Here is a 23,256-nt window from a genome sequence, read left to right as displayed (position 1 = left end):
CACAGCACTCTGTATAGAACACACACTGCTCTGTATAGAACACACACTGCTCTGTATAGAACACACACTGCTCTGTATAGAACACACACTGCTCTGTATAGAACACACACTGCTCTGTATAGAACACACACTGCTCTGTATAGAACACACACTGCTCTGTATAGAACACACACTGCTCTGTATAGAACACCCAGCACTCTATATAACACACACTGCTCTGTATATAACACACACTGCTCTGTATATAACACACACTGCTCTGTATATAACACACACTGCTCTGTATAGAACACACACTGCTCTCTATAGAACACACACTGCTCTCTATAGAACACACACTGCTCTCTATAGAACACACACTGCTCTGTATAGAACACACACTGCTCTGTATATAACACACTGCTCCGCACATTACACACTGCTCTGTATATAACACACTGCTCTGTATAGAACACACACTGCTCTCTATATAACACACTGATCTCTATAGAACACACACTGCTCTGTATATAACACACTGCTCTGCACATTACACACTGCTCTGTATATAACACACACTGCTCTGTATATAACACAATGCTCTGCACATTACACACACTGCTCTGTATATAACACACACTGCTCTGTATATAACACACTGCTCTGCACATTACACACACTGCTCTGTATATAACACACACTGCTCTGCTGCAGACCTCGCCCCTCACACAGGTCGCCCCTGTCACGTGTTCCTTCCTGCCCCCTCAGCATTACACAGCTCAGGCAGGCAGGGCAGGTGGTAACTCTTCACATAAACAATCACAACCTATCTGACGCCTCCCATACACGTGACTGATCACATGGTCATGACATCATTGAAGGTCCTTTGGCTTACTGTTGTGAGCGCAGTTCCGGCTTTCTGCTTCCTTCCTGACCCCGCGTAACTGGGGGACACCCGGCGCCCGTGCAGCCGGCAGGTGAGTGGCGGCTCCGTCCAGGCCTCCCCCTGCCCCCATCCGCCTGTCACGTGACGAGGGGATCTGTATCTCTAGCGCTGACCTGGACAGAGCCGGTTCTTATGGAGCGCCCCTTTAATTCTGCGCATGTACCTGGACGATCTCTGCCCAGTTAGGGAAGAGGGCTCCTGAGCTTGTGTCCTGTTATTTTCCTCTCCCCTGACTGCATTACTAGTCCACATTACCATTCCACGTTACTAGTCCACATTACTAGTCCACATTAACGGTCCATATTACTAGACCACATTACTTGTCCACATAACCAGTCCACGTTACTGCTCCAGAGTTGGTGTGTGGAGGGAGCAATGTTTACGTTTGTTGGTTCAGGGCACAGCCTCTTATTTAGGGCTTGTTCACACTTTGCTTTTTTTGCTGCGGATTTTTCAGCTGCGGATTTGGAAAAACCGCAGTGCAAAACCGTGGTGGTTTTCACTGCGGTTTTTTGTGCGGTTTCTACTGCGGATTCCACTGCGGGTTTCCAACTGCACTTTCCTATTGGTGCAGGTGGAAAACCGCTGTGGAATCCGCAGAAAGAATTGACATGCTACTTCTTTTTTTCCGCAGAAAATCCGCGCAGATTTTCAAGCGGAAAAACACAAAGTGGGCACAGCGGTTTTTGTTTTCCATAGGGTAACATTGTACTGTACCCTGCATGGAAAACGGCTGCGGATCCGCAGCAAAAACCGCAAAGTGTGAACATAGCCTTATTGCCCAGGGAGGTGGAAAAGATAAAAAAACCAAAAAAAGTGTCCCTCATATTGTCGCTGCTGCTCCACACCGCTATGTCGCCACTTTTCTGCTGATGGGGCGTCACATGAGCGCTGCAGCCAATCACCCTCTGACCCTGTGGAGTAGCAGCGCCAGTCGGAGAGGGGAGTCTCCTGATGATCCCATTAGTACAAGGATCTCTGGTAGAGGACAGCCCCTTTAAGTAGGTCTCTATCAAGGGTTAATTCAAAGTTTGCACATGGAATATCGGGGTTATTACACGGCGCCTTGGATTAGTTGGAAGATCTCGTTTCCCTGATGACGGCCGAGCTCAGTGCTGTGTTTGCTCCGGTTTTGGCTGATTTTTGTTTTCCGCCTCGCTTGCACCTTATTCTTCTTTCCATGTCGGCCTCTTTTACTGCCCGTTGTAGTTGCATTTACTCGTCTTTTTGTTTTTTATTTTCTGAACAGCAGATATTTTTGGCACTGATTTCTTTACATTTAGCAGCGCTCCTCACTTCTGCTAAACCGTGACAAAGCGGGAAAAGGGCAAAAATCAGTTTTGAGTTTGCATAAAATTTCTTGAAGTGCAGGCGCCACTATGGCACAACAAGCTGCTACCACAAAACAAAAATGATTGAAAAACCTGCAAATGATGAATGTGGATGTAATGTGATGAGACTGTTCTATACTATGGGCCTGAGGCCAGGATCCCACGAGCGTACATTGTCACGCCAGAAGCGGGCCGATTATTCTAACACTGGGCTCAAACTCTGATCCGACATCAGTGTCACAGGTGCGGAGAACTTAATTTCTCCATCTTTTCTACTATCTGCGTAATTCGGACTGCACTTAGATGACATTAGAGTGCAGTCCGATCTTTCACAAGCACCCACAGGCTTGAATGAGTGAGCCTCATCCGATCTGCTGAGCCGACTCTGCATGAAAAAGAAAGAAACGCAGATCTGCACTGCCCCATAGTATAACAGTGGGCCGAGTGCCATTCTGATAAAACATCAGGTAGCACTCACTCATATATGCGCCTGTGAATGAATCCGAGGAACTAACAGGCAGGTAGCTGCAGGCCATTCCTGCCGCGATTCTGTGGCTTCCGCTTGCTTTGCTGCCTAACTGCAAGGAGTCTTTTGTCAGTCAACACGACGCCATCTCTGTCAACAGATCAGCCGGCAAGAGGAAGAGCTGCCTTGTTGGCGCGAAGCAGCAGAAGCGCCGGTAGGAGCGGCCCATGATCACTGCGCTCGCGCCAGGTAGGACACTTAGGGGCTAGTAACTACCTGCCTGTCAGTTCTTAGGACCATAGTAAAAAATCAACCCGTTCCAGATAACTCTATTAAGTGGCCATCTGGATTTGCTATCCCCATCTTGCCAATTTATACTGCAGATACTGACTGCGGACATCTCTCGCTATGCGATGGTTGAAGTCTGCGGCATATTTGCTGCTGCAGAGGTTTCTACACGGCTTGTGCTGATTTTTCTGCTGTGAATTTGTGTGGACATCTCCCTATTGTCTCACTGTTATTGTAAACCCCATTTACTTTGTGGAATGCAAGAACAAAGCTTCCCAGTGATCTTCAGGGTGTCCTACACATACAAGTAATTCTAGATCACTCCAAGCATCAGGGTTTGTAATGTGAGTATGCTGGTGGTGTAAGGGGGGGTGGGGTTACCCGAAATATCTCATACTTGGGCTGTAGATTACAACAGCTGGAAAAGTCCTGCAGACATGTTAGATGATAACCTCAGCAGGGGATTTGTTGCCTTGCTGCTTCATGAGAGCCTGCAGTCAGGGGAAGACTTGGGTAAGAAATACCAAAATAAACACTACCCATCACTCCTTTCCTAAATGGTTGATACCTTTTAATGGCTAACTGAAAAGATGGTAACAAATTGCAAGCTTTCGAGACTACTCCGGCCTCTTCATCAGGCATAGACTAACACAAAATCGGAAGAATCAAATATTTATACACAACACAGCAGATAAATAATAATGCAATAGATAAGACAAGTGACGTGAAGCAAAACTATCATCATGGGAGGGGGATAAACAGTTATGTCCATAAATATTGGAACTGTATTTTATATCACCTGTTTATATCAACTGTTCTTGCAATTTGTTACCATCTTTTCAGTTAGCCATTAAAAGGTATCAACCACTGAGGACTCTCAATTCTAAACATTTTTTTATCTACTGGCTAACACGGTACAAAGATAAATATCTTTCCTGTATCCTTTCCTAAAGTGATGTAGCAATGATGCTCGGGCATCCTCCCTGTCTGCTTATAAGTGTCAGATACGTGACTGCTGCAGTCAATCACTGGTCTCGTGACATGCTACATGACCACTGCTGATGCTGCTAATGACTGTGCACTGGTAATTTGTCGTCCGCTTATAATTGAAGACCACTTGATCTGCAAGGGAAAGAGGCGGTGGGCAGAATGGCTTGTGTTTGTTTTACAATACTTGCTGCTTTTTTATTTTTTATAGTCCAGTAACCCCTTTAATAAATGCACTAAGACCTCATTGTGATGGCCACATAAAGTCGTATCGAAAAGTGATCCTTAATGGGACAGTTTTCTTAAAGATTGTCAGAAAGCTGCTCTGGATAAGGGGGTGATCTTCCAAAGACGGGTCTGTTGGCGAGGCTTGCCATATACAGATACAGTTCTTTGCGCTGACTGATTGTACCAGGAAAGTTATTCATTAGCCATCGCAGAGGTGATTGCTGACTTTTGTGTGACGTACAGCTCAGGTGATTGCAGTCCACATTCTTGGTATGAAGGTCTGAACTCTGGTGAGGTGACGTATGTTCTCTGCCATTGATATACACTCACCGGCCACTTTATTAGGTACACCATGCTAGTAACGGGTTGGACCCCCTTTTGCCTTCAGAACTGCCTCAATTCTTCGTGGCATAGATTCAACAAGGTGCTGGAAGCATTCCTCAGAGATTTTGGTCCATATTGACATGATGGCATCACACAGTTGCCGCAGATTTGTCGGCTGCACATCCCAAAGATGCTCCATACAAGGCAGGATGGATCCATGCTTTCATGTTGTTTACGCCAAATTCTGACCCTACCATCCGAATGTCGCAGCAGAAATCGAGACTCATCAGACCAAGCAACGTTTTTCCAATCTTCTACTGTCCAATTTCGATGAGCTTGTACAAATTGTAGCCACAGTTTCCTGTTCTTAGCTGAAAGGAGTGGTACCCGGTGTGGTCTTCTGCTGCTGTAGCCCATCTGCCTCAAAGTTCGACGCACTGTGCGTTCAGAGATGCTCTTAGGCCTACCTTGGTTGTAACGGGTGGCGATTTGAGTCACTGTTGCCTTTCTATCAGCTCGAACCAGTCTGCCCATTCTCCTCTGGCATCAACAAGGCATTTCCGCCCACAGAACTGCCGCTCACTGGATTTTTTTTCTTTTTCGGACCATTCTCTGTAAACCCTAGAGATGGGTGTGCGTGAAAATCCCAGTAGATCAGCAGTTTCTGAAATACTCAGACCAGCCCTTCTGGCACCAACAACCATGCCACGTTCAAAGGCACTCAAATCACCTTTCTTCCCCATACTGATGCTCGGTTTGAACTGCAGGAGATTGTCTTGACCATGTCTACATGCCTAAATGCACTGAGTTGCCGCCATGTGATTGGCTGATTAGAAATTAAGTGTTAACAAGAAGTTGGACAGGTGTACCTAATAAAGTGGCCGGTGAGTGTAGATTAGATATTCTATGGGCCCTGATTCAACATTGCATTTTCTCCAGTTTTTTGGCACGAATACTTCCTCACTTAGTGACTGTTTGTTTTGCGATAAATTCATCAAAAGATTTGCTCATTTTTGGCGGTGTGGCTTGCTGAAGACCAGGAGCCAAGAGAGGCAACATCAAGCATTGTTTTAGAATTATTTTAGCACCTAATGTGCTGCAGATTCCCAGAATTATGGGAGACCAACAATATGGAAGGAAATTCCCTGGATCAATGAAGACACAAGCTTATGCTAAGGTGTCTGGAGAGAAGCTGAAGGCCACAAGGCCTGTCTTCATACCAACAGCTGGATCACAGAAACAAATGAATGGGCCTGGACCTGCCAAGAATACAGTACAGCGTCTATATAGCAACCAGGAGAGTACAACAGCCAGGAATGGAGAGGAGGCAAATAGGCGATTGATGGATAAATTACAGGACTGTCTCCAGTCAGACATAGGAGTCCACAGATGGTGACTGTTCACAGCAAGAGAGTGTCTGGGAACTGTCGGTGGCACTCACAGACCACTATTCCAATGTAAAACCTCCAGCCAAATAACACCCTGTAGGGAGAAGAACAACGGCTTAGAGGAGTTGAGAATTATTGGAGAGATAGGGAGTTTAAAGCAAACCTGTCGCCAAGTTTGGCTGATAAGAGATACGGCCATCACCTTTCAGGGCTGATAGACAGCATTCTATAATGCTATATATCTACCCCCAACCCAACAATAAAGATAAGAAAAAGAGCTTTTTCTTATGCGGGGCGGTCCGGTCCGAGGGGTGTCGTTCTTTTTGGTCCGGTGCCTCCCTTCTTCTTGTGAAGCCGTCCTCTTTCTTGCTTTGTGTCGATGACATTTCCCTTCATCCACACAGTCTCCCCAGCATCACGGTGGCTCAGTGGTTAGCACTGCAGTCTTGCAGCGCTGGAGTCCCACCAAGGACAACATCTGCAAGGAGTTTGTATGTTCTCCCCGTGTTTGCGTGGATTTCCCCCTGGTTCTCCGGTTTCCTCCCACATTCCAAAGACATACTGATACGGAATTTAGATTGTGAGCCCCAGGCATACTTCTCTGACCTGACTAGGACAGCGAAAAGTACTCAACAGGGCAGATAAGTATGCCTGCGCAGGAGCGCGATGACGGGGAGACTGTGCGGATGACATAGGGACGTGCCGTCCACATGAAGCAAGAAAGAGGATGGCATTGCAAGAAAAAATTATGCGCAAGACCAGCAACACCACTCGGACCGGACCGCCCCATTAGATGAATGTAATAAAAGGTCTTTTTCTTGTCTTGCAGGTCGGGTTGGGGGCAGATATACAGCAATATAGAATGCTGTATATCAGGCCTGAAAGGTGGTTGTCTTATCTCATATCGGTCAAACCTGGTGACAGGCTCCTCTTAATCCCTTATAAAGAAACACATATCTATGCTTCACCCGAAATATGTCCAGATGAGAAGCAATCAGAATCAAAGGATCATAACTCCAATTCTTTCAATAATGAGGAGAACTTGAAAAGGCTCCCACTTGTCAATCACAAGCTGAATCTAATCAGGATCCTGAGAATAGCCATCAGGAGATGAGTTTTCAGCAGCTCATTAACACATAGGATTTAAATCAAGAGAGAAGTATGGAATCTGCAACCTTACAAATTGATGGTCTAAATTCTAGTAATACATCCTCTACATCTTCTTGACATAGAAGCAATAGCTTTGACTCAGTTCAATCTGAATACCCGTTGGACATGTCAGATGCACTGAAAAATCCAAAGGCATCCAATCCCAAAATAATTATAATGGATCTAATGGTCATCTGGGGTCATTAATTATTATTTAATTGAAAATATACACGCTACCAACCCACCTGTAACGGAAGAGTTTGAGCATTTGCTCTACTTCTATCCCATGGATGTTGTTTCATCCCAACTAAGGCTTGTGACTCGGATAAACTTATCCTCAGAAGCAGAGGTAACTCTTGGTCTTCCTTTCCTGGGGCGGTCCTCATGTGAGCCAGTTTCTTTGTAGCGCTTGATGGTTTTTGCCACTGCACTTGGGGACACTTTCAAAGTTTTCCCAATTTTTCAGACTGACTGACCTTCATTTCTTAAAGTAATGATGGCCACTCGTTTTTCTTTACTTAGCTGCTTTTTTCTTGCCATAATACAAATTCTGTCTATTCAGTAGGACTATCAGCTGTGTATCCACCAGACTTCTGCACAACACAACTGATGGTCCCAACCCCATTTATAAGGCAAGAAATCCCACTTATTAAACCTGACAGGGCACACCTGTGAAGTGAAAACCATTCCCGGTGACTACCTCTTGACGCTCATCAAGAGAATGCCAAGAGTGTCCAAAGCAGTCATCAAAGCAAAAGGTGGCTACTTTGAAGAACCTAGAATATAAGACATATTTTCAGTTGTTTCACTTTTTTGTTAAGTATATAATTCCACATGTGTTAATTCATAGTTTTGATGCCTTCAGTGTGAATGTACAATTTTCATAGTCATGAAAATACAGAAAAATCTTTAAATGAGAAGGTGTGTCCAAACATTTGGTCTGTACTGTATATCATCAAAATAGTAGCTCAACTAATTGAAAACATACCCAACAATAAGATAGTCGCCAAGGCCTATAGGATCGCAAAGCCTCATTACATCTCTCCTGATATTCCAAGAGACATTATAGTCACCTTCTACTTCTTTCAAACAAGAAATAGCCTATTGGCCCCTTATGACTTAATCTCTTTATTTAAAGTGAACCTGTCACCAGGTTTGAATGATATGACATAATACCATCACTTTTCTGGCCTGATATGCACCATTCGCTAACAAAGGAGTAACATAGGAGTGTTGTGGTAGAAAAAGCTTATAACAAATCTTTATTAACACAATCACACGTATATTGACAAACAATTTTTAAAAAATATATGATGGTAAAGGACACCAATGAGCAACATACAGCACCATATAAATATAAACCGGTCCTGATAACTACAGTCATAACACCAGTATGACCAGTGTCATACTGGTTCCTGAGCTCCACAGTATTTTGTCCATGGCTCTGTTTCATGTAAAGGGTTAGAAAGTTGTCCAAGGTGTAAAAATATAACTTTTTAGTATAATTACATTTCTGTTCCTTGGCCACATCTCCTTTTGCACTCCTACGTGATGATGGGTGGTGTGAGCAGACCAGTTATTTTTTGTCCCTTTCGCTGCGGCCCCTCGATGTGTTGTTTCATTGTTTCGGATGTGCTGACTGTACATAGCCCTGATCTCATTCTTTGTGTTCAGGCTACAATTTAACCTCTTAATACCACATATTCGCTTGTCCTTTCTATTATTAGACCATTCCGGTCATTTTCGAGTGCTTCGATTAACACTGTATTTTTTTTAGCAGATGCTGAACACAGACTATGGGGTCTATTATGTCTACGTATACCAGCCATGTGACCTCCTCGAAGCAGGCTAGCAGCTCGCACGCTGAGGATGATGACGATTTGCTGGATGGAAAGGACAGAGAGGAAGATATCGCGCAGTTTCCCTACGTTGAGTTTACAGGACGGGACAGCATTACCTGCCCATCATGCCAGGGCACAGGCTGTATTCCAACAGGTGACGCTCACCTCTGTTACACATTATTCTAAAATGGGGCTTTTAGTTATGTCACAAAGTTTAAAATCAGTTTACTCTACGTGAAGTTACTCTACAGATTCCAAATATGAAGAATTCATTATATTTTAATAGTTTTACACAAAGTAATTTTTCTTCCTACTTTTGTTATAAATTTTTTTCTGAAAACTGTAACTATATACATATATATGTATGTATGTATGTATGTGTGTATATATATATATATATATATATACATGCACATTTTTATTTTGTGTGTTTCATTAGAGGACTTGAACGCGTGATCCCCCTGATGGTAAACCATCGATTTTTGAATTAGCTCTAATCATACTTAAAGGGATATTCCCATCTCCAGGATCCTATCCCAATATGTAGTAGTAATAATAATATTAGCAAAAACCTCCAATTAGAAATGTAGTATACCTTATTTTGCGGGTTAGAAGATCTATTTCTTTTTGTTACACTTTTCTGTTTCATACTTTTTTTTTTAACTATAAATTCTGTTCATCTGTTTTAGAGCAAGTGAATGAGCTGGTTGCACTAATACCATACAGCGACCAAAGGCTGCAGCCGCAGAGGACGTAAGTGTATATGTGTGCACTTGTGCTGTGTCCTAGGTGGGAATAATGAGGACACCGTGTTTCCACCAGAAATCCGAAGTTAAAAATTCAGGTTGATGAGATAAATTAGGGCTGAGGGTTTGTTCCTTTGTGTCAGAAGCGGCTGTGTGGTGTGTCATACCTAACTGCTGGATACTGGGAAGCGTCGGTGATCTTCCATCTGTATGTGAGGTGTCCGGTGATCATCAGCTGCTTGCATCCATTATGTCCTCCACCCTGCATAATATTAGCCAAGACAACTCCCAGTTATGTCCCAGCAGCTCCAGTGTTCAGCTTGTATGGAGACGAGATGCTTCCAAATTATTCACCTCGTCCTAGTTGATTAAAGGGGATGTCCAGGCTGTAGCGAAAAGTCTGTTGTCACCTACGTGACTGCACACTGCTAAATCATGTCAGGGTGTGATGCACACGTGTGAATACAGGTACGTCTTGAGAGTAAGCTTCCTTTACCCCGGAGTAGCACTGCAGACAGGCACAGGTGAGTTAGTGGTGCCAGCCTATGCGTGCAGCCAGCTATTACCACAGACATAGACTTCAATGGAAAGAGTTACATGTGTGCAGGGTGTCCTCATCTAGAACACTGATTGTAGGAAAAGAGCGCCCGATACTCAAGATGTGGGAGTCCTGGTGGTCAGACCTGTATCTCTTAGAAATGTAAAGATATTGTTCAGTCTAAAGTTACAATTCTGCAGTCAGTCTCTGTGACTGCACGCTGTGAGTATTCTCCGCTACTGGGAGAAGTGGTCATGTGACCACATGTATGCGATGTGCATACTCCCAGCCACATTCCGACTAGACTTTCTGGCCTCGCTTAATACTCTTGCATTGAGCGAGGCGTCGCCCATCTGGCCAGAATGTGGTCGGGAATATGTATAGCTTGTGGTCACATGACCACTTCTCCCAGTAGCGGAGGATACTCGCAGTGTGCGTTGTGAAGATTCAGAAGTCTGCAGTCACATAGAGTGACTGCAGACTTGTAGTTTTAGACCGGTCAACCTCTTAAGGCATGTACTTTACATACGCCTTAAACCTCTCAAAAGGTAATACCCCTTTAAGTTTTACTGCTGCCCTTCCACGTTGCTCATTATGACAGTGTGCCCTGCACCAGGATATGTTGTGCACCCCGCTGTGTACACCCCAGCCTCCTCCTGTGACATGTGATCCCATCACGGGGGCCCTGATTACAGAGGGACCAGCAGAGGACTCTGCCAGGAGAGCTGACAACAGTGGATGGGCTTTTTAAGGAGTTGTCCGTTTTTCTGCAGATCTCACAGAGTTTGTTGAGGATTTTGATTTCCCGATTAAACTCAATGGGGAAAATCTGCAACTTCTCTGAAACAAATAATCTGACATCTTGAGGATTGAAAACCCAGAAGTTTCTTAAACATATTCTAAAGAGAACCTTACTTTGGACTATGCTGCTGTTTGGATGGCTCAGGTCCGCGTACCAGTCAGCCATGTCATCACAAATAAATATTTTCCTGTGTGGCTTCTTGGATTAACCAGAGAATGCGCTGGATACATAGGTGGAGTCCGGTGTATAGCTCGCCTTGCCATGCTCACCGGTGGGCAGCTAGCGGCTGTCATTCCCGGACCCCATGTTATGCCCCACTATATTGGTCAGCGGAGTCTGATGTCAGATCCTTTTTAACTCTGTGATGAAAGTTGCACAACTTCCTAAATATACTTTACGTATCTTATGTTCCAATTTTCACAGGAAACTTTATGTCGTCCTCTCCGTTCTGCTGTGCCTCCTAATCTGCGGTTTGGTGGTGTTTTTCCTGTTTCCTCGCACTGTTCTTGTCCAAGATGGTGGCATCAGAATGGTACAAGTGTGGTTTGATAAGGAAAACGACATTGTGAACATTGCTATGACGGTAAGTACACTGTATGGGAGATCTGTGTGAATTTGTAGAGCAGCAACTAAAAAAAAAAACAGCAAAGCACTATGCATATGTATTAGATGTAATCCGCAAGAAAGGCAGAGCATGCTGCTGAGGGCAGAGACAGACTGCCGCATTTCTCGTGTGAGAATCGCATGGTAAACCTCGTACTGACCATCGGCTCTCCTGACCTGAGCTTGACAGCTGCATAGTAATCCATCACCCTGACTTGCTCTGGTCAGGAGAGGTGCTGGCCAGTCCGGGCAGTGTGATGTGATTCTCGCACGAGAAATACGGCAGTCTGTCTCTGCCCTTATTCTTGTACTGATATTCACCACTGCCAGAAAAGTAATCTATTAACCCCTTAGTGACCACCAGTGCAAATTTTTACTGACCTGCTATATAAGAGACTAGCATCCCCAATGGGTGACAATCCTGTGGCTGTCGGCTGTACACTATAGCTGACAACTTTCTGCATCAGCCACAATCAGTGTTGGCACTGACTATTGTCGTTTAACCCCTTAAATACTGCTGTAATAGTGACTACAGCATTCAGATGGTTAACAAAGTGTTGGGGCTCCCTCTTTAAACTCATTGGCACCCTGAGATATTGATGGTGTGGCCCTAATGTTTGCCATGGCTGTGAACGGCCAAAAAATGGCCTTAAAGTCTGCCAGCTATAGCGGCCTGTTAAAAAGTTATCAAAATTTAGGTGGTAAAAACCTTTTCATTCCTGTCATGCCACTTTGTATTAAGTCCTGAAAAGCACATGAAGGGTTAATGAACTACCTGAAAGCAATTTTGATTATGTTGAGGGGCGCTCATTTTTAAAATTGTATCACTTTGGGGGGTTTCCAGTATATAGGACCTCCCAAAGTCACTTCAAAAACTGAACTGGTCCCTAAAAAAAAAAAAGGTTTTGTAAATTACTTGGAAAAATTACATTTTTAAACCTCCTCCTAAAATGCTAATAAAATAAAGGAACATTTTACAAATGGTGCTGAAGTTATTTATTAATGTTTTTGTCTAGTATGACAATCTGGTTTAAAGGGATAATCATTGAAAATTTGAAAATTGCAATTTAAAAAAAAAAAATTTGATATTTTGATAAACACCGTATTTTTCGTACTATAAGATGCACTTTTTGCAACAAAAATGTAGAGGAAAATTGGGGGTGCGTTTTATAGTCTGGATGTACCTGCTCTGGCTGTTGTGGGGGAGCGGCAGAGCAGTGGGTCATAGAAGACAGGAGCCGGCGGCTGCAGCTAATGCCTGTGCCCGCTGCTAAAGAGAAATGAATATTCACTACATGCCACATCCATGGGTGTGGAATGCAATGAATATTCATTCAGTTTAGTAGCGGGCACACGTGAATGCCTGGCGGCAGCAGGAAGCTGGCGGCTGTGGCTAACACTGTGCCCACTATTAAAGAGCAATAAATATTCACTACTGTCCACGCACATAGCCCCGGCGTGGAGAGCAGTGAGTATTCTGGCATCGGTCCTCTGCTTATAGGCAGCACTTTACATCATTGCCATGCTCTGCTTCCAAGCATAAAGAAGCTGCTGGCATCTGAACAACATGCCACAAGGAAGCGCAGGAAGGTAATTATAATGTTTGTTTTTTTTTAGGCTTTTCTGATGGGGGTCCATGCATACCAAGATAGGAATGAGGGCGCCGTGCATGCCAGGATGGGGATGAGGGGGCCGTGCATACCAGGATGGGGATGAGGGGGCCGTGCATACCAGGATGGGGATGAGGGGGCCGTGCATACCAGGATGGGGATGAGGGGGCCGTGCATGCCAGGATGGGGATGAGGGGGCCGTGCATGCCAGGATGGGGATGAGGGGGCCGTGCATACCAGGATGGGGATGAGGGGGCCGTGCATGCCAGGATGGGGATGAGGGGGCCGTGCATGCCAGGATGGGGATGAGGGGGCCGTGCATACCAGGATGGGGATGAGGGGGCCGTGCATACCAGGATGGGGATGAGGGGGGCCGTGCATACCAGGATGGGGATGAGGGGGCCGTGCATGCCAGGATGGGGATGAGGGGGCCGTGCATGCCAGGATGGGGATGAGGGGGCCGTGCATGCCAGGATGGGGATGAGGGGGCCGTGCATGCCAGGATGGGGATGAGGGGGCCGTGCATGCCAGGATGGGGATGAGGGGGCCGTGCATGCCAGGATGGGGATGAGGGGGCCGTGCATGCCAGGATGGGGATGAGGGGGCCGTGCATGCCAGGATGGGGATGAGGGGGCCGTGCATGCCAGGATGGGGATGAGGGGGCCGTGCATGCCAGGATGGGGATGAGGGGGCCGTGCATGCCAGGATGGGGATGAGGGGGCCGTGCATGCCAGGATGGGGATGAGGGGGCCGTGCATGCCAGGATGGGGATGAGGGGGCCGTGCATGCCAGGATGGGGATGTGCGGGCCGTGCATGCCAGGATGGGGATGAGCGGGACGTGCATGCCAGGATGGGGATAAGGGGGCCGTGCATGCCAGGATAGAGGATATTAGTACAAAATTGACCAAATTTTTTGCTTCAAATTTTTTTTTTTTTTTCTAATTTCCCCCTCTAATTCCTTGGTGCATCTTATGGTCCAGTGTGTCTTACAGTTCGGTAAATGCAAAACATTTCAACCTAAATTTACCATTATCATAAAGTAGGATGTGTCATGAAAAAACAGTCTCAAAATCAATGGGATATGTTGAAGTATTCCAGAGTTATCACTACATAAAGTGACACATGTCAGATGTAAAAAAAAAAAAATTGGCTTAATCACTTAGGGGTTAAAGAAGAGGCTAGTTTATGTCGCGGCATCCATTGCACAGCTGCGCTGTAGTCTGCGGGTAGGTGATGTCTGTACGATTGCACAGCGGCATTTTATTGACTGACCTCTTCTTGTGCCCTCTCTGTTACAGAGCACCCTGCACATAACCAACTCCAACTTCTATTCCATCAATGTGGACAGCCTCATAAGCCAAGTGCAGTACATGAACACGGTGATCGGCACTCAGCAGCAGACCAACGTGTCTGTCATCCAGCCGCTCAGCGAGAAACTGGTACATCACTGCTTTCTTCTATTCTCCCCTCACAATGTTCATTTTACCATGGAAGGCTATGTTCATACTTTGCTGTTTTTCTTGCTGCATATTTTGCCACATTTTTCAGGATCCCAGAGTTCAGTTTTTCCTGCTGCCAGACAAGCATGAGCATTTCACAATGTTAGGCCAACAATGCAAGACCTATGTGAAATCATAAATCGTGGGTTTTTGTTTGTTTGTTTGTTTTTTTAAAAAAGGGCAAATTGATCAAATTATTTTGTGGAAAAAAGAGGTTTATGTCTGAAAAAACAGCGGAGGGCGGTGAATTGGTCTGGAATAGTTTACTTAAGACACTGACAGTGCATTTTGTAGGGCGGACATTGTTTACTTTTACACGCAGGTCAGGGCTATTGCGTTGGTCAGGTATTGTTCAATTTCACACATTGGTCAGGCGATATTTAGTCTCACACATTGGTTGGTCAGTGAATTGCTGGGGCAAATTTTTGACAATTTAATTAAACTGTACTAAATCTAATTTCCATTCTCTGGTGAGGAGACCAAGACGTTTTGTTTTAAACTTGAAAAAATTGCAAAAACAAACAAACAGTTTCACACCCTGCTGTACCTGTATATTTTTTTTTATTTTTTTTAATTAAAATCACAGAAAAAACTGACAACAGTTTTTCCTGCTTTTTTTTTACACTTATCCATTGCGTTTTATGAGTTAAAAAAAGCTGCAAAAATGCTGAAGAAGTGGCATGCTGCAGTTTTACAGTTCAGACAGAAAAAAACCATTGTGTGTGCATGAGATTTCTGAAATCTCATTGCTTTTGCTGGTACTGTAAAGCTCAGCTTTTAATTCGCATAAAAAATGCAGCTAAAAAAACCGCAGCAAAAACACAACATGTGAACATAGCCCAAAAGTACCGAGACCTACAACTGGATGTTTAGCTATTTTGTATGGCAGAGTATTACAGCCACTTTTGACGTAGATGTCAACTTTGCACCATAGGGTGTAATATTTATATTTTATGCTTTTGGTAAAGATATTTTTACCTCTTGGCTCCTGATTTTGGTATTCTGCATGAGCCAGCTGTGACTTCTATGACAGTGATCATTAAATGGAATCTGTCAACAGGTTTGTTCTGCTGAGATATTCCATTTCATGATATTAATTAAAGGGAAACTAAGGGTACCGTCTCACAGTGGCACTTTGGTCGCTACGACGGTACGATCCGTGACGTTCCAGCGATATCCATACGATATCACTGTGTCTGACACGCTACTGCTATCAGGGACCCTGCTGAGAATCGTACATCGTAGCAGATCGTTTGAAACTTTCTTTCGTCGCTGGATCTCCGGCTGTCATCGCTGGATCGGCGTGTGTGACGACGATCCAGCGATGTGTTCGCTTGTAACCAGGGTAAACATCGGGTTACTAAGCGCAGGGCCGCGCTTAGTAACCCGATATTTACCCTGGTTACCATTGTAAATGTAAAAAAAACCAAACAGTACATACTCACCTTCTGATGTCTGTCACGTCCCTCGCCGTCAGCTTCCCGCACTGACTGTGAGTGCCGGCCGTAAAGTAAAAGCAGAGCACAGTGGTGACGTCACCGCTGTGCTGTGCTTTACGGCCGGCACTGACATAGTCAGTGCGGGAAGCTGACGGCGAGGGACGTGACAGACACCGGAATGTGAGTATGTAGTGTGGTTTTTTTTTGTTTTTTTTTACATTTACAATGGTAACCAGGGTAAACATCGGGTTACTAAGCGCGGCCCTGCGCTTAGTAACCCGATGTTTACCCTGGTTACCCGGGGACTTCGGCATCGTTGGACGCTGGAGAGCTGTCTGTGTGACAGCTCTCCAGCGACCACACAACGACTTACCAACGATCACGGCCAGGTCGTATCGCTGGTCGTGATCGTTGGTAAATCGTTTAGTGTAACGGTACCCTAAGTTAGGGGCTGAGACACTAATTTCAGGGGTGTCATTGATTAGGCTTTGTGCTGTTGTTTAAATACAATGAGTGTTATATCAGCAGGAGATTATCACTGCCTGATTTGGTGCTTGCTTACCTCCTGGTCCAACCCCGCCGCCAGCTGTAATTTAACATCTTAGGCCGTAGGCACACAACCGTACAATACGACCAAGTTCTATGCGATAAGACATTGCATAGCACTCGGCCCAGTGTTACTCTATGGGGCAGCTCACATCTGCGATTATTTCCTCATGCCGAATTGGCATGCGAGAACAATTGCAGCGTGCTGTGATTGGCGCCGAGACCCTGCTCACTCGCACCCACGCTTACCTCTTATAACACACCGCCTATATATTCAGTGGGGTAACTCTAAGGGTTGTAGCCAGAATCTTTACACTACTTAACTCTTTATAGGGAGCTTTCCACTTTTATATGTGTAAAATTAATGATTTTATATTGAAAAACTATGTAGCGGTGTAATTTTCATTGTGTATTCCTGTGTATAGTCTATATGTAATTCATGGAGTAAATAATAATAACTTATATTTCAGGTGAATTTTACAGTGAAGTTGGAATTGGGGGGAATCCTGTCTTATTTATAGTAAGTATATGACTTCTTTTAAAAAAAACTTAAAGATCCAAACAAGATACACATTTTAAAAACAAATGTTGTCTGCATTCACCTTTTTCTATTACATCGGCTATAATCTAATATAAATAAACTTCCAACTGTGCTGGACAGCAGATGTGTTGGGAAGGAAGCATCGATAAGGGAATAACAAAAGTTTTCCAGCTGTCGAAGATAAAACTCCCAATGCTGTGTTACAGAAATTATTCAAAAACTCCACTTTCAATCACATTTTATTGCATTTTGAGATATTTTTAAACATTTTTTACATTGGAAGTTTTATCTTCAAGTCCTGGAAGACTTTTGTTATTACCTTACTTTTGTGTACCATACTGATCATAGACCAAAAAAAGCTGAAAGTAAAGGTTATTAGACCAGGTCATTGTTATTTGATTGGGGTTTTTTTTGTTTGTTTGTTCTTAAATTCTGGTTTAACAGAAAAATAGTGTTTTATTCTCAATAGTTAATATTCAGTATAGTTTAAACAGAAAATTACTTTCCTCCGTTTGAAATTATTTTGGTGACCACTGTGAGTATTTCTTACGCTAACGGAAATATTTGAAGCAGTGAAGCTTGTAGGAAATGTATATTACCAGGTTAATCTTCATTGGCTTTTTCTTGTTTCAGTAACTTCTGCACCCTGACCACAGTTAAAGTGCACAACATTGTCGTCTTTGTCCGGTATGTAGAGCTACTTTTTTGCTTAATGTGTACTTTATCATTTATGTAATGCTTTTATATTTCTTAATATTGAAGGTTTCTTGTAAATTATCAAAGAGTCTATGACTACATATGTTGTATAATTAGTTTTCTATATTTGGGGCTATTTTAGTAGTTATTTGTCTTGCTCCTTTTTTTGACTTTCTAGTTTATTTGGGGAATTTAGTTACATATTATGAGGAATCATTGGGCCACTTCAGACATCGATCATAGGTTCAACTTCAACCTCTGCACCTCATATACCCCCACACCTTTGAAATTGCACGCAGTGATGTCACTGCATCAGAATAATTATTGTGGAGCCATGTAAAGATAATAAACTCAGTAAAATTATAATATGGGTGTAAAATATAAAGAATTGTCACAATACAAAGAGTCCTCTCTCCTCGAATGAATAATAACGACAATGATGTCGCAAAAGCTGGAAGAAAGTAATGATTAAATTAAAGTAACAAGGTGACAGTGATGTCATGGATAGTGCACAAAGTGATTAAATAAACGTGATAATATCGTAGCTCACTGGTATGTGATGTCACAGGAAAGAATAATTACCGTACAAGCGATTATCTCAGTGTTGTCACAGAACCGTGGTAATAAACTCAGCCTCATAAACAAGCTTAATACACTGATGTCACACCAGAGTGATAAAAAACACAGTATCTTCACCTGAGAATGACCAAGCCATGTAAATATGATTTCTTGGGGAACATATGATATGAAAACAAATTGAAAAATAATTATATGTATGTGTATTTATCAGATTAGCTACCAAAGAATAATATATACAGCACTGTCAAAAGTTTTAGGCAAGCGTGGGAAAATGCTAGAAAGTAAGAATGCGGTAAAAAATATTTGTTAATTTTTATAAATTAACAAAACGCAAAGTGAATGAAGAAAAGAGAAATCTAAATCAAATCAATATTTGGTGTGACCAGTCCTTGCCTTCAAAACAGCATTAATTTTTCTAGGTACACAGTTTTTGAAGGAGCTCAGCAGAGAGGTTGTTCCAACATCTTGGAGGTCTAACCACAGATCTTCTCTGGACGTTGCTTGTGCAAATCCTTCTGTCTCCATGACATCTCAAGACAGACTCGATAATGTTGAGATCAGGGCTCAGTAGGGGCTATATCATCACTTCCAGGGCTCCTTGTTCTTTCTTAAGCTGAAGATAGTTCTTAACCCCTTTCCGACATTGGGCATAATAGTATGCCCACGTCAGAATCCCTCCCTTTGATGTGGGCTCCAGCGCTTAGTCCACATCTTTCCCAGCACATGTCAGCTATTTTGAATCGCGATCCACCCACGGCTGTTAGCTAGTTAAATGCCGCTGTCAATGTCTGCCAGCAGCATTTAACTCGCGCTTTCCGGAAGCGCGCCGGAAAACCCGCTCATCTGTGACACCGTCACATGATCGTGGGTCACCGATGGGTTGGCATGACAGCCAGAGGTCTTCAGCAGACCTCTATGGTTGTCATTGTTGGATTGCTATGAGCACCCCACATAAGAACTACTGCATCTAGTATTTTGTATAACCTCCATGAATTTTAAAGACTGCACCAAATCTTGTAGGCATGGAATGAACAGGTTAACGACAAATTGCAACATCTATCTTTTTCCATTCTTCAAGAACAAGCTCTTTTAGAGCCTAGATGCTGGATGGAGCGTGATGGCAACTTGTCTCTTCAGAATCCCCCATAGGTGTTCGGTTGGGTTCAGATCAGGAGACACTTGGCCACTGAATCACTTTCATCCTGTTCTTTCAGAAATGCAACGTGTGTTTTGGATCACTATCATGTTGGAAAAGTGCACGTCTGCCAAGGGCATGGAGTGATGGTGGCATCTTTTAATATAGAACAGTACATCTGTGAGTTCATGATACCATCAATGAAAGCTAGCTCCCTGACACCAGCAGCCCTCATGAGCCCCAGATAAGGGCACTGCAACAAATTGGACAAAGGAACTGAAAACGTCAGTGTGCATAACTATTCACACCCCCCCCAATGTCAGTACTTTGTAGAGCCTCCTTTTTGCAGCAATTACATCTGCAAGTCTCTTTGGATAAGTGTCTATGAGCTTTCCACTGGGATTTTTGCCCATTCCTCAAGGCAAAACTGCTTCAGCTCTTTCAAGTTAGTTGGTTCCCTCTGGTGATCACCAATCTTCAAGCCTGACTACAGGTCTGGGATTTGACTGGGCCACTCCAAAACATTTACATGTTTACCCTTGAACCACTTGAGTGTTGCTTTAGCAGTATGCTTTGAGTCATTGTCTCGTGGAAAGAGTGTGAACCTCCATCCCAGTCTCAAATCACTTCGCACCATCCATCTTCCTTTCAGCTCGTACCATTTTCCCTGTGCCTGCTATGAAAAACATCCTCGCAGCAATAAAAAAAGACAAAAAAAAAAATCTAAAAAGTGAAGGAAAACAAAAAGTTGCCTTTTTTTCCATATTTGCTTTGCAATATATATGTGCATGTGTGTGTATATAGGTATATATGTGTGTGTGTGTGTCTGTGTGTGTATATGTGTATATATATATATATATATATATATATATTAAACTAATTTTATATGTAGCCCAAAACAGCACTAACATAATACAGTTTTATCTCACTTTAACCAAACCCTCAAATGGCCACATCACTGAAAAAAATTATTCTGGCTGCTGAAAGGCAAAAATGTAAAAAAACTGTCCGGTCAGTAAGGCCCTTCTGCTTGTGTGTGCCACAACTTATCTAGCAAATCCTTTTTTTTTCTCCATTTATAAGGAATATTTTTATGCCTGTTTTATAAATCTAGCACATAATCAGTACCGTGGTCTTCCAAGTCCAGTATGAAATACACTTACAGATTCATGCTGCCCGAAAATACTATATTGAAAAGCTGGCCAGGGACTGTGTCTCTGCTGACTTGTCCGTTGCGGCCTCTAGATGGCTTCTTCCTGCCCCAATCCCTTTGACGGACAGATCTCTCCTTATGTTTGACCACAGTGAGAGACCTGTCAATCACTTTGAGCGGGGCAATGAGAAGCTGTTCAGAGGCGACATCGGACTAGTCAGCCGCCACACACAGTCCGGCCTCTCCAAATTTACTTACTCTGAAACACCGCAGCATGATTCAGGCAGCATGGATTTGACAGGTTCCCTTGAACCGGTAAGGCATTGCATTACTGATGTTTTTTCTTTCCGTCTTGCAGAACATCGGTGAAGTTTTCTTACGTCGGGCACACCTCGCAGAGCTCCCTGGAGACTTACCAATATATCGATTGTGGTGCAAATTCTACAATACTGGTTGACCACCATGCTTTATAAACTAGCTGAAGCATCCTTAGCAAAATGCGATCTTCTCCTGGGCGTCATCCACAGAAGCGATGAAGCTACAATGGCACCAGCTTGGCACACATGTTTACAATGTAAAGTACTGGAATCTGCACTGGCGCTTTTTTTCTTGAGCATGCAGAGTTTGCATGATCACTGGATACTGGTGAAGAGGATCGATCACTGTTTTCTGAGTGGCATTATTTTTATTGCACTGGTGCCCCTTTTTTCTGTACTATATTTTAGTCGGTTGTAAACTGTTTTCTAGTGATTAAAGACAGAGTTTTCAAAGTTTTAAACTTTATTTTGTTAAGTTGTCCATGTTGTGCTGCAGTGTATAGCACAACGAGCCGCACAGTGTGTCCCAAGTAAAATAGCAAAACTGGAGAAATGGCGAAAATACTTGTACTGTCGAAAGCTACAGGTAATTATTGCCCGGTACAAGTATCGGAGCCATTGGGAAATTTTAAGTAGATATTTTCATCATGTTTTGCTTCAGTATAAAATGTAACCTTCCCTTTATACATGGTATTATTGACCTTTGTGCTGAATGTTTTGCTTATCCTTAGAGGGCTTGTCCAGCTAAAGAAAATGTATTTTTAAAATGTGTTTCTAATCTAAATATACGATCGATGAGCAAATTTATTTGAGGGGAATTCTTAAATTTAACAGAAAAAAATTCTCCCTCTAAAAATATATATATATATATATATATATATATATATATATATATATATATATATATATATATATATATATATATATATATATATATATATATATATATATATATATATATATATATACACACATATGTTATTTTATTTTTTTTCATTCGCTCCACAAAGAGAGGAGCGGATTGCTTTGTGCAAGCCCGATCTATGGTCCAGGTCAGTGCATTTTGGCTGTGGCAGGAGATGTGTGAAGTTACTTTACCCCATTGGGATTCCAGGCTCAGCTTATGAGTAGCCAAGATGGCGAGACGTCACCTGTGTCCCACATAGAAGATATCAGGCCAGGCCGATGAATCAAACTGTTGAGGAACCTGAGGAAATTCTTAGATATCTTCTCCATGGCCAGAGAGCACTGACCTAGACTGCACAAAGTGATCTTCTCTCTAGCGCCATACTAATTCAGTGACATGGCAGGTGGCTGCCATTATGCTGATCCGTAGAAGGCCAGGCAAACTGTTTAAAAAGAAGACTAATGCTCACATTACTGCTCACCTGAACCGCCGTCCCTGCAGTCCATCGTTCAGTTTTCGACACCTCTTCTTTTCCCTTTACTTTGTCGTTCGGATTCTCTTTGTCCTCTTCACTCCAAGCCAACACCTGTGATGTGAATAGTTCTCTGCTGTCCATGCAGTCGCCCTAGTAATGGTACAGCACACACTCACGTCTGAAGCTTAGTCTTTGAAGTCTTGGCCTGGAGGGAAGAGATCAACGAAAATCCGTGTGACGGGAAATGCTGACAAGAGATTCGGAGGACCAGATGACAAGCTCCAGTGACGGTGGCACTAGTGATCAGATGAGTGTTTATTTTCCTTTGTGTCCTATCCTAGAGACCCTAGAGCATAATAAGGGACATTCAGTTTGCAGAGAATAATGTTGAGAATTGAATCTGCCTGTAAAATTGGCACGATTTGCCGAATTTGAATTGGATATCGTGACTGGAGAAATTCCCTGCTGATGTCTTGTGTTGACTTATAGGGATCCTCTGTCCTGTTCAGATGAGTGGACACAATTTAGTCTTCAAAGATAAAAACAAAAAAATGTTTAGGGAAGATGGTTGTTGGATGTTTTTTTTTTTTTTTTTTTATTTTCACTCAGGCATACCCAAAATAATACCTACGGGGTATTTTGTTGGTTAAAAAAACAGCAAACGAATATTATTATTTAGTCATTTTCTAGGAAATACATATGCAAAACATAGACTTTCTACTGTACAAAGTGTAAAGAATTG

General features: G+C 43.2%; 1 protein-coding gene across 2 annotated transcripts; it reads left to right on the top strand.

Moving 5' to 3' along the window:
* The first annotated feature begins 745 nt into the window (after window positions 1–745).
* On the top strand, window positions 746–21,588 carry TMEM106C (transmembrane protein 106C). 2 transcript variants are annotated; one of them, XM_077297885.1, is made up of 8 exons: window positions 746–956; window positions 8,867–9,081; window positions 9,617–9,680; window positions 11,437–11,596; window positions 14,526–14,666; window positions 17,182–17,231; window positions 17,886–17,939; window positions 21,174–21,588. In XM_077297885.1, the coding sequence occupies exons 2-8, from the start codon at window positions 8,883–8,885 to the stop codon at window positions 21,286–21,288; spliced, it is 783 nt and encodes a 260-aa protein (XP_077154000.1). In that variant the 5' UTR covers window positions 746–956; window positions 8,867–8,882; the 3' UTR covers window positions 21,289–21,588. The 2 variants fall into 2 exon arrangements, with proteins under 2 accessions (XP_077154000.1, XP_077153999.1); XM_077297884.1 differs by having other exon boundaries at window positions 834–956; window positions 8,864–9,081.
* The last annotated feature ends 1,668 nt before the right edge of the window (window positions 21,589–23,256 follow it).

Source organism: Ranitomeya variabilis, chromosome 3, assembly GCF_051348905.1.
Source record: "Ranitomeya variabilis isolate aRanVar5 chromosome 3, aRanVar5.hap1, whole genome shotgun sequence".
NCBI classification, from domain to species: domain Eukaryota; kingdom Metazoa; phylum Chordata; class Amphibia; order Anura; family Dendrobatidae; genus Ranitomeya; species Ranitomeya variabilis.
This window is presented reverse-complemented; position numbering and strand designations above follow the sequence as displayed.

What these genes read in the sequence shown, in the direction of transcription:
- TMEM106C (XM_077297885.1), top strand. Translation starts at nt 8,883, where the DNA reads ATGGGGTCTATTATGTCTACGTATACCAGCCATGTGACCTCCTCGAAG. An exon ending in CACAGGCTGTATTCCAACAG is followed by an intron (nt 9,082 to 9,616) that starts GTGACGCTCACC and finishes CATCTGTTTTAG; the next exon opens with AGCAAGTGAATGAGCTGGTT. An exon ending in GGAATCCTGTCTTATTTATA is followed by an intron (nt 17,232 to 17,885) that starts GTAAGTATATGA and finishes TTCTTGTTTCAG; the next exon opens with TAACTTCTGCACCCTGACCA.